Source organism: Culex quinquefasciatus, chromosome 1 (assembly GCF_015732765.1).
Source record: "Culex quinquefasciatus strain JHB chromosome 1, VPISU_Cqui_1.0_pri_paternal, whole genome shotgun sequence".
In the NCBI taxonomy this organism is placed as follows: domain Eukaryota; kingdom Metazoa; phylum Arthropoda; class Insecta; order Diptera; family Culicidae; genus Culex; species Culex quinquefasciatus.
In genome coordinates, this window is record NC_051861.1 from 71,731,574 (window position 1) to 71,742,842 (window position 11,269).

Sequence of the window (11,269 nt, forward strand, 5' to 3'; positions counted from 1 at the left end):
ACTGACGAGAAAGCAATGCGCGCTTCAAATGTAGCTCTGCTCCCTCTCTCTCCTGCTGCTGCTTCTCTTGTCCTCTTTTCTGCTGCTGCTGCTGGTATGGCCGGTCCGACGTGTGAGACGTGAACGGTGGTTGGAAAACTGGCGCACATTCTTTTATATGTTTTTCGGCCTGCCACTTCCCCTTCATTTCCTACTTGGGTGATTTTCCCCTCAAAATAAGTACTTGACATTCCCGTCCGTATTTGGAAGCGCTCATTTTGCTTGCAAAATCTCTGCATTTTGAAAACATTGATTTGTTTCAATTATAAAACTATTTTGCCAACATTGAAAATTTAATAGCAAATTGCTGAATAATTTTCGAATCGAATGGAACCGAAATCGTACCTATTCGATTTGAGGGAAGGATGATATAAGTGTTTGACGGATGACGAAGTATTCCAGGACCTTCGGGCCGGGTTTTTTTCTTTGGAATGGTACTCCAGTACTTTCGAGTAAGTCGTAGTCTACGTCAATAATAACAGGAATTTGTTCGAAAAATAGCTCATTATGTTGTGGGATCCCGGGTAAACTAGAGATCCTTAATAGGGAGACTGGTCGAAGTGAATTTGACGTACCCAAACAGACACGAGTTTGACGTATCCAAACGAGCATTTGCCTTTATGCCCAGCAAAACTTATCAGTGTTGCCAAGCTCAAAACATACGTTGCCAGATCGATTAAGCCAGCTTAGACCAGTCTCCCTATTTAGGGTCTCTAGGGTAAACTACCCTGTGCAGAGAGAGAGAGAGAGAACGAGAGACGGCATCTGGTGACATCTATCGTTCTGCCGTTTTCCGCCATTCGTGAAGACGCGCTCGAAAGAGTCACAAGTTCGCTTAGCTCGAGGATCAAATAAATCTCGTTAGATTAGTAGGGGAAATATACCCTTTCTAATCAAACACCTATCTTCGTCATATGAAGAGTTTGATGCTCGATTAAAGCTCCAAAAATACTATTTAGGCTGTAAACTTACCAGCAACAGCACCGCCTCGAGTAAACACGCAAATGTATGCCACTTTTAAATTTAATGCACTTTTGATCATAATTTCTATTTTGCGAGACCATTTCTCATCATTTTGGTGGCACACACATCCACACGCAAGATCAGAGGTTAACTGCTTTACGAAAGTCGCCATCAATATCTTTTCAATTGCGCTAACGATTTCAAAGCGGTTAAGATATAAAATTGCTTCCAACTACCGGCAACATGTTCTTTTGACCGCTACTTAGTCACTCACTTGAAAAATAATCCCGAAACATGTAAATAATTAGCAAGCGCCATCAAAAAAAACAAACGCGCTAAGTCTTCTTGACGTTTCAATTTCGACCATCCATTCCAATCGAAGGCTGAAGAAAACCGAGCGGAAAGCGAAGGCAAATAAAGAACAAAGGGTGACCACCAACACCACCAGCAGCGCTTGTGGTGTTGCCAGGAAACTTTCTCTATAAAATTTCATCAATTTTGGCAGCACGAAGCAGACCCAAACGAGCGTTGGAAGGAAAAAAGAACTAAGCTGAAAATAGAAAAATGGGCGTGTGCCGTAGGGCACAGTGCTCGGCTCGTGGAACTGCACTTACCTCGATTCCCGTTATCCCGAGCGCCTCCTCCAGATTCGGCGTCATCCGGAACGGGACCTTCTCCGGCACGCGCAACGTTTTCCCCTTCTCAAAGCACACGTTATAGTCAATGTGCACAATCTCTCCACTCGCGAGCTTAACCAGCACATTGTCCAGATGTCGATCGCCCAGACCAATGATGTATCCGATTACGCTCATCACCGCCACCGAGAGTGAGTAGTTGCGTACGACCTGGCGCCAGGCCGCGGCCGTCGTACTATGACACCAGAGTTCCTTCGCAAGGAGGTCGCGGGGTGTTTCCGCCTGCAGCTCCGTCAGAACCTGCTTGAGGGCTTGCACTGGCCAGTCCTTGCGGTTGTCGCTGGTTTTGAGGCCGTGCTTCTGGAGGAGCGGGGTTAATTTTCTGAAAAAAAAAATGTATGTTGAGGTTATTTGATGAAATTGAAGAATTTTAAATATCAATCTTACTGGTAGTACAGCTCCGATGGTCGACTGATCGTGCCTGGTTTGTCCTTTTTCTGTTGCGCCTCGCGCTGTTGCCACTTTTTGTACAGCGAAAATATGGGCACCGTATTGTCCACCCAGTTAATGAGACCGGATCGAGGCCCCAGCGGGATGACCGAGTAGTGTTCGGCCCGGTAGTACGTGACATTGCCGTTGCAATCGATCGACTTGGTCATCATCAGGTTAGCAATGGACAAGAACTGCATGATCCGTTCGTCCAGGTGAAGATCTTCGAGTCCTTTGAACAGATAGCTGTACCGTCGTCCGTTGCTGCCGTAAAACATGAGCTTTTTTGGTTTGGTTTTTGTTGGTAGTATCTGCACAAGGTTGTCCACGGCACGGATGAAGATTTGCTGCTTGCGCGAGCTGTCGATTCCGGGCATCGAAATTGCAGTGTTTGACAGCTTTGTTAGCACGGGGCTAATGTCAGAGAGTCGCAGCGAAACCGCGATTCTGCGCTGGCTGCGTTGCTGCATCTGGCCAAAAAGTACCTTGAAGCGGGCCCACCCTTCGGTGGGTTTCTTAAAGTCTAGCGGTTCCTTGAACTTTTCGATCATCGCTGTTATGTATTTTTGGAACCGATCTTGGAAGTGTTTTTCGTGCATCGTTTCCGACGGTCTCGATGTCATGTCGTGCAGCTGTTCCAGCACAAACACCAACGGTCGCAAAAGTAGTTTATGCTTTTCAACAAAGAGATTTCGCTTTTGCTCGATCTGGCCACTTTCCATGACCTTTTGCAGCTCGTTTTCAAAGCTTGCGAACCGCTTGGTGTATTCGGAGTAAATTTGCTGTAGAGAAATTACCCACAGTTCGTCCCAGAGTAAAGAAATTCTACGGAGCTCGTGAACCAACACTTGCACCTGCTTCACCGTTTCCGGGGCGTCCCTGGACAGAGTGTCCAGCAAAGCGTTAAAGCAGAAGGCCAATCCAGAACTGTCGTTGCCACTGGCCATGGGCTGGCTGTCGATCTCTTGCAGCGAGATATCTCCGATGTCCATCTTTTTCTCCTGAACCGATCCTCCTACCACGGTAGGGAATATGATCAGGTGTGGGGCGTCTTTAGCCACGCGACAGAGCAGTTCGGACACGCGCTTTCTGACGTACGGCTCGTGGTGATTTAGGCGCGAAAACAGCTGCGGCGTGATCACTCGCCAAGGATTAGTAGGCGTGGTCGCCAGACCTTCCTCTAAAACTTCCTTCAATCCGAGCGCATGTTTGACGATCAATCGCAGCAACCGCAGAGTGGCGGTCACGGTTGAAGAGTTGCCATTTTCACTTTCCATCTCTAGCGAAGAGGATAGCTGAAGGAACCGGAAGTAGGCTTCTGCGGCCGCTTCGTAGTAGCCGTAAACGGTTCGGTGAGTTTGCCGCCAGATTTCGACGATGGACTGGAGCTTTTCTGGTGGACAGTGGCACAGCTCGGGAACGGTAGCTTGCAACGATTCCACCAGATCCGTAGAGCTGGTTTCGTTCAAGCCGATTTCTTCCTCTTCCGAGATGACCTCGTGCTGGTTGAGAATGACGGCAATTTTCTGCAGATCCTCCGCGGAGGTACCCGGTAAGATTTTCCTTATCTCTTCCAGATTGATTTTGTGAACCGTGTTGCCTTCGGTATTGAATTCGACCATTTTCTTTCCCCAACGGTAGCACCAAGATCCGAGCTGGCACCACGCCTTGGCCAACTCTGGACATCGCTGGACACTGGCCTGCAGCAGCTTTCCGACGACAATGTCCATCTGCGAGAAGATTGAAACCATCCGAGAATCCGGAGCCGGTTTAACCTCCGGAAGGGCACCAACCAGCAGCATCAACGGTGAATTTGCGACGGCATCCAATATCTTTGCGTCTTCATTTTGAACCCAGTCTGCGATAGTTAGGAGGAAGCGCGCCTCACGATCTCTCAGCACAGCCAAATCGTTCAGGCCGTCAATCGAAAGACGTTCGTCAATTTTGACGGCCGCGACAGACGCAAATTGTATCGCTTCTTGTTTCTTGTTTGGTTGGCAGTAGAGCCACTTGCATTGTTCGTACACCGCCCGCGAGACACTCTCGTCCCAAAAGGTGTACGAAAGGTTCGAATTCATCAGACGATTCTGCGCCAACGCGGTGGTCAGTTGTCCCTCCAGATTGAGTCCGCGAGCTAGATTCGAATTCTTGTAGAAGATCTCCAGTTCCCGCTGGCACAGTTGATAGTTGTTCTCTTTGCGCGCCACCGAAACCAAATCCAGCCGCATGTCCATGTTGAACTCCTCGCAAGAATGATCGTCGTCGAAGAATTCAGACCACGCCAAAACGCGCATCATCGTAATTGAGCCAAACCGCTTCTCCACCCGGAACGACTTGAGATCGTCCGGAGTATGGTCCTTGATCGAGGCGATGTGCGCGAAATGATTGCTGACGGTAAGCTGGAACAGGTACTCTTTTGATTTGGTCAGAAGACATTCCTGCAGGGCACTGTGGATGACTTCGTTGCACACGTTCAACGTGCGCTCGCGGTCGCCAGCGTATTTTTCCATAACGGTACAGGCCAGACTGTTTTCGATCGATCCGAGGATTTTGTGGCATGAAAAATTGTTGGAAATGTCGGTCCGCATGTCGGCTTGCTCCCAGTCGGCCATGTTAACGGCGTTTTTATCCTTGGTCTTTTTGTAATAAATCCAACTGGCGATCTGTAAGAAAAAAGGTCAACCTTTAGTGTGCATCTGATAAGGATCCTGAGAATTCTCACCTGTTTGGACGTGAAATCAAACAACGGAATGGTTGCCCTCTGAATGCCGCTGTTCTCTTCGGCCACAAGAAAATCGTACAACTCGGACAAATGCTCGGTGAAAATCATCGATAGCGTAATTTGGTCCACGATAAAGTCACGAATGTGTCTGTCCAAGCTAGCCGCTTCCGGATCGGCCAAAATCGCCTGAAACCCTTCGGTCGCAGTTTCTCTATGTCCGGCCGCTTCTTCCGCGGACATTTTGATCCACGCGTACTTTTTCCCCGTGATCTTTTTCGCCCAAACGTAAACGCCAAACAGTGCGTCACTTTCCCAGCTGCGTAGCAAAGCCCACACGAGGGACATGAGCGTGTGCTCAAAGATGAGATCGTGCACCTTGTTGACCGCCACCAGCTCCTTCAGTACGGCTTCAGAGTAACGAATTACCATTTCCGGTTCCATGCAGTGCAGAGCAACTAAATCAACGGCCGTTCGAATCCGGTTGAACCACTCGGCGCAGGTTGGCGAATTCACCCGGAAAAACGTCCTGACGGGCTTTTCCGGATTGGGCAGCGCGAAGGCACTACCCTCTGAGGCGTTGTAAATTGACTTTTCCAGCGCTTCCAGAAAACCCAGCAAAATACGGGCGTGGCGTTGATTTGCCATCGACGCACTCAGGTCCCTCACCGTAGATCGTTCCTTAAGCGCCAGCACTCGAGCATCCTCCTTGATGATAGATTCAATCTTGAGGAACGTTTCCTGGGGCTTTCCGATCGGCGTGCGCAGTTTGTTGTTGACGCAAAAGTGTGCGGCCTCCCACTGGGACCACGGAATCAAGCACCTCAAATCCCGCAGAGCCATTCCACCATACTGCAGGTTCTTACTCTTGCTGGCACACCACGATTTGGTGAAAACCTCCCGCAGGAACTCATCGATGTTGACAGCGTCCCGCTTGAATCCTATCTTTTCGATCATCCCACGGAAATACTGGGATCGAATGTCACCGGTTCCCTCCGTGCTAACATACCAGTTTTGCAGTTCATAAATATGCTGACTACGCTGTTTGTTATTTCCCGTAAACACGCTGACCTGGTTGAGCGAAAAGCGCAACGGAATTTTGCCGAGAGTAAACGAAAACCGGTCCCGAATCTGCTTGCTGGTGGAGCACATGTGAACACAACAAACCTCGGCAATGGCCTGGTACACGTTGGACTGCAGCGCCTTGTACGAGCTGACCAGATCTAAACAGTCGGCACATTTCAGCGTCAGCTGCTCGTTTGTTCGCATGCTAATGTCGCAGATGCCGCACAGAATGGCGTTGAAGCTGGGAATGTCCTTGAGCACGTCAAAATATTGCGATGCTTGGCCGATGACGGCATAGCACCAATCCAGCAGCAGCTCCAGATGCTTGACTGGAACGTTGGCCGGAAGAATCTTCTCCAGAAACTCAATGACTAGCCGGAAGTGCTCCGACGTCGGACTTGTCGACGCTGCTGGCGTCGTTTCCAACGACATGCGATTGAACGAGTTCACGACAAAGCTTTGCGATCGCAACAGAACGCTAGATGATATGAAGTTGCTGTTTTGGATGCTGTGCTGGTAGGCAATGTTTAGGATCGCACGGTGCACCTCCTGAAAATCTGACCAAAACTCCAAGTCCAGTAAGCGTAGATTTTCCAGCAGAACGACAAGAATGCTTGGCTGCAGCGACCACATCACCAGAATCGAATTGTTGGCCATGGCCAGCGTAGACAGCGACAGCAGGTTGAAATTGATGGTGAATTGTGCCTGGTTCCGGATAGCCGTCGTCGTTGATTCGGTACGTTCCAGTTGCTTCATTGCCTTGCTCAAATCATCCAGGATAAATTTGTACGCTTCTTGCAGCGTGTTGACGTTTTTGATGGACAAAATTCGGTGGTAAAGCTTCAGGAGACCTTCCTGCACTTGTTGGGAATGATGGTAACGGAGGTTCATGAAGCACGATTTGGAATCCCAAACGAGGTGCAAAAATTCGGACGACAAACTGCTTGAATTGCATTCAACATATCTGAACAACAGCAGCAGCAAACTGGCTATCTGATTTTGGTTCAGCTGGTCAACGATTGAAACTTCCGCCCGAATGATGGCGAGGATGCTGGCATGTTCGACAGCGATGGCACATGGTTCCAGCATGAGCAGAATGATCAAGCACTCATTAATAGGAAGCAACACCTCTTCCAAACAATAATTTCTTGTGATTATCGTGCTGACCTTTACAATCAGCTGGAAACTGCTGTCGACTATCTCTTTGCCAACTGACTGGACTACATCTTCCGGCGATACAAACAGACACTTGATCACCGTGTTGAACGCATCCAGCAGGGAACTAAACGAAATGGCCGAAGCGGTGCATTGAGCACCATTGCCAGGGTCGACACCTTCCAAATCCTCACCACAGATTCCCATGTCCTCAACGAACTGAGTTAGCAGGTTCAGCGAAAACTCCAGATCGTCGTTCCAAAAATCTCTGAACGAGTGCAACACCTGAAACAGAAGAGTTACGTTGAATAAAACTTAAACTAATTGAAATCATTTCCGATACCTTTGAACAGTGCTTCTTGACTTCCGCCGTTTGATCCGTCTCGAGATGCCATCCGACAACGATGTCAACAATGTCGGTAAAGTGAAATTTGAAATAGCTCGGATACCTAAGGCACACTTCAATAATAACATCCGTCACTGCCATAAAGATCTCTGCCGTGTCTGCAGCTTCCAAATAATCCTTGAGCAGTTCCGACAGCAGCCGACCCACCGAATCCTTCAGGTCTCCGCCCGTGTCCAGAACGATCGTCTTTCTCAGTGCTCTCATCATTGGAGCTTTGAGTCTCTTTGAATGCTTGTAATACTTCACGATCCAACCTCGGTACGAACCGAAATCGTTCCGCGCCACGTAACCAATCATACCGAAGATCTCCGCAACGGCCTCGAGACAATCTTTGGGTCCATTCTCAAGAAACGACATCAGTCCATCGGCCAGAATGTCAAACGATTTGCGAATGTACGAACTGTTGCACGGTTCCATCACGACGACCGCCAACTTCCCGCATAGGTCCAGGCATGCCTTCGTGTCATTCTCCTGGCACAGCCTTCGCACCAATTTGGAGATTCTCATGTCCTCGGGTAGGTTCGCTTGCAGTTGCTTACTCAATTCTTGCGAATTCATTCCGCTACCTCCGGTGCCAACGGTCAACACATCAGAGTACTGGCTGTTATCTTTCCTCTTGATTGTGCGCGAATGCTGATATCGTTTCACACCTCGATTCCCTCCTCCTCCTCCATCACCACCTCCTGACTCATATCTGCCCTTTCTGTCCGAGCTTCCGTAACCGCCTTCGGCGTTATGACTGAAGGAGGTTGCGTTGTCCATGACTTGGCCAACAGCGAGCACTCGAGAAGCACACAGTCCTCGTTGGACACTCCACTAGAGTAGCAAACAGAACATTAAAATCAAAACAATGCGTTCCGCGAACATGATGCGCTGACTTACCGTCCAGAATGGATTTTAAGCCAAGTTTAACATTTTGCACACCTGCCAAGTGGGGAAACTGTTTAGTTAGTGATTATTTCCAACGATTTAGAGCTGTTTTCAAGCTATTAACGGCACAAAACTAAAGAAATTGATTCCCTAATGTTAACCACTCCACGATTGTTGTGAAATAATTTTGCTCACGTTGACAGCTACCTGATGTAAACATGTCAAGGATGCTTGAAAAAGGTTGAAACGGTTGAAACACCAACGTATCAGTGATGCCAGACAAGTGAAATATATCTGTAAAAGCTTAGATTATTAATTACGTAGATGTCTCACTTCGGGATTTTTCCATACATCCAGTTGGCGACACCCCTTTAGCGCTCCGAGCGCCACCACAGTCAAGTTACAGGTACTAAATTGGTAAACAAGATCGTAGTACTCATGACACTTTCCTGTTTCAAATTGGTTTTTCTTCTTGACAACAAAGTGTCACCAAATATTTTGTTCCGAATTTCTTCAATTGTTACATTTTTGAGTGTGGAATGAAAATTCGTACAGTGCCACAAAAAGGACCGCGGTGACCTAGCTTACGGCGGGTCGAATCGGACGGGATTGACGTCACGTCCTCGATTCGGCAAATTTTCATCGACGAACAGGCCATGGCACGGAGTGCCATTTCCTCCTTAGGCAAATTAATGCGCAGCGCGGTGATCCCCAGCAAATAAAACTTCTCGGCGACATCCTGAGCAGCGTAGGGCAAGACTCGTCGTGATTGACCTTGACTTAAATGCCGCCGTAGATCGGTTTTCTTGCCAGACAGATCTGTGATGTTGACAAATGTGTCGTTGAAGCTGGCGTAGATGTGGGCCAGTCCGGAAACGATCCAGCCGTCGCGATCCTTCTGTCCGTGTGACACCTGGACCTCCTCCTTAAAGGTTTTCTTTTCTTGTGGGGAGCCATGCACATGTTTATTGGGCTAGAATGGCCGCCCGGGTGGTCATCCGAAGCCTGAAAGTGACCTGGAATTCAAAAATAACCCCGAGCTGTGATAGGAGTAGATGAGCAAACAGCATAAGCATAAGTCAATGAATTTGTCAATGTATTGTGAAAATCAAGGATTATTTAGCCTGTAAACAATCTCCTAGCTTTGCCTTAACCATTTATTTGAAATTGTTTACAAAAAATGTCTTCCTATTGCACTATTTCTTGCCATCTCAGCGACAGTTGGCACCTTGGTTGGCACTGCCGTTTGAGAAGCAAGTTGTGGATGGCTTCGTGGGTCGCAGCGACATGTGCTGGCATCGCGCTCTCGTTCCTCTTCAATGAACAAGCAGCGATTCTTGGGCAACTGGTTCTTGTTGCAGGCTTCGCCACAGTTGATTTCACCAGAAGTGGTCCCCTCGGAGCTTTTTCTGTTGGAATTCTGCAGCACCCAGGTCGGTCACTGGAGAATTCGGCTTCTTGTACGCGATCGAACATCAAGTTGGACGGAACACAACCCGCGGGGTCTGTGGAAGTTGGACCTTTGTGATGACAATTTGTATAAAACTTGTAAATTACCTCACCTGCATTTGCTGACAAAATTTAACTACAAACATCAAGATTTTATTTTCGTCCATTTCGTTTGCTTCATTTCCATCCAATACTCCATCGATTCTGCTTTCATCGCCGACCGCTTCACTGAGGTTGTTTGGAGTATCGATGCTACTGCTGATGGCGAGATCGACAGATCCAAATTTTGGTTAACTTCCGGACATAAGATTTGCTCAATCGACAATCCACGGAGTTGGCGATTCTACGACAGGTGAAAACGGCACGAGAATTGACAGATACAATGTCAACAAAATTAGTGGTTCTTAGGTTGCTATGATATCGAACTAAACCCACTCAACACTGAACTAAAATTCGAGGGAGCAACTTTTTCAAACATTTCCTAAGGGGAAATTAGTACCTGTGAATTGCCACCAGGTGTAAACGTGGCGTGGCGGTAGTGTCGCCAGCCCCAACAGGGGAGTGGCATATCTATATATTATTAGTCTATGGTAAAAGTGATATTGTAATATTTTTATTCAAGTTGCATTTCTCTGCAGCAGCATTCAGACTGATTCTATGACAATTTCCGGAATTCCATTTCCCGGAATGGACATTTTCAGGAATGGAAATTATCCGGAATGGACGTTTTCCGGAATGGACGTTATCCGGAATGGACGTTATCCGGAATGGACATTATCCTGAATGGACGTTATCCGAAATGAAATTTCCCGGAATGGACGTTTCCCGGAATGGACATTTCCTGGAAAAATGAGTTTTTTAATATTACCTGATTTTACCATAAATGGAATCTTGCCAACTCGCTTACTTGTGGTTAAGAATTATTAAGTTTGTACCCCGTTGGTTTGGCCTAGTCATATGACTAGGAGGAATGATATGACTAGGAACTTAGTATTTTGACAACAATATTCAATATAATATATATGAATGATAAAAGAGAAAGGTTCGGACACGAACAAACGTTGACTATTGAACCAATACTTTATTATCCACCACGAGATGTAACACTGTAGATCGATAGATATTAGACAAACACTAGATGTTTTTAACATTCTTTCAATGTGATGTTATGTAAGAATTTTCTCTTCTTTCCTTAATCAGTTGACTTTTGTGACTAAATTTTACCAAATTTTATTATAAGTCAGAATGTGTATTTTCAAAGAAGGGAAAACCTCAAGAAAATAAAAAGCTTTACAGAAAATCAATGCATGCATAATGCGTGCTTTCTTGAGATTTCCCCTTTTTTAAAAATACACGATCTTTCATCAAAGTAATGGGATTTATATAAGAGTTTTCCCTTCTTTTGTTGATTCTACTAAATTTTACCTAGTTTTTCGTTAAAGAACTCTGAACTATACAGAAGAATGTTTATTTTCAAAG

General features: G+C 46.9%; 2 protein-coding genes across 2 annotated transcripts in view; both read right to left on the minus strand.

Annotated features, from left to right (window-relative positions):
* Positions 1-8,536, minus strand: part of LOC6034465 (serine/threonine-protein kinase Smg1) — a 35,219-nt gene extending 26,683 nt beyond the window's left edge. Inside the window, 5 exon segments of the mRNA XM_038249186.1 lie at positions 1,617-2,019; positions 2,085-4,789; positions 4,849-7,350; positions 7,409-8,287; positions 8,354-8,536. Of these exon segments, the coding sequence (XP_038105114.1) occupies positions 1,617-2,019; positions 2,085-4,789; positions 4,849-7,350; positions 7,409-8,233 (6,435 nt within the window). The 5' untranslated portion in view covers positions 8,234-8,287; positions 8,354-8,536.
* Positions 8,537-8,861: 325 nt separating this feature from the next.
* On the minus strand, positions 8,862-9,417 carry LOC119770353 (40S ribosomal protein S14-like). The gene is made up of 2 exons (XM_038265059.1): positions 9,376-9,417; positions 8,862-9,314 (listed from the first exon to the last, which is right to left on the minus strand). The coding sequence occupies exons 1-2, from the start codon at positions 9,415-9,417 to the stop codon at positions 8,862-8,864; spliced, it is 495 nt and encodes a 164-aa protein (XP_038120987.1).
* Between the last annotated feature and the right edge of the window lie 1,852 nt (positions 9,418-11,269).

Coding starts and splice junctions, on each gene's coding strand:
- LOC119770353 (XM_038265059.1), bottom strand. CDS start 9,417: ATGCTTATGCTGTTTGCTCATCTACTCCTATCACAGCTCGGG. Junction 9,315..9,375: donor TACTCCTATCACAGCTCGGG/GTTATTTTTGAA, acceptor CGGCCATTCTAG/CCCAATAAACATGTGCATGG.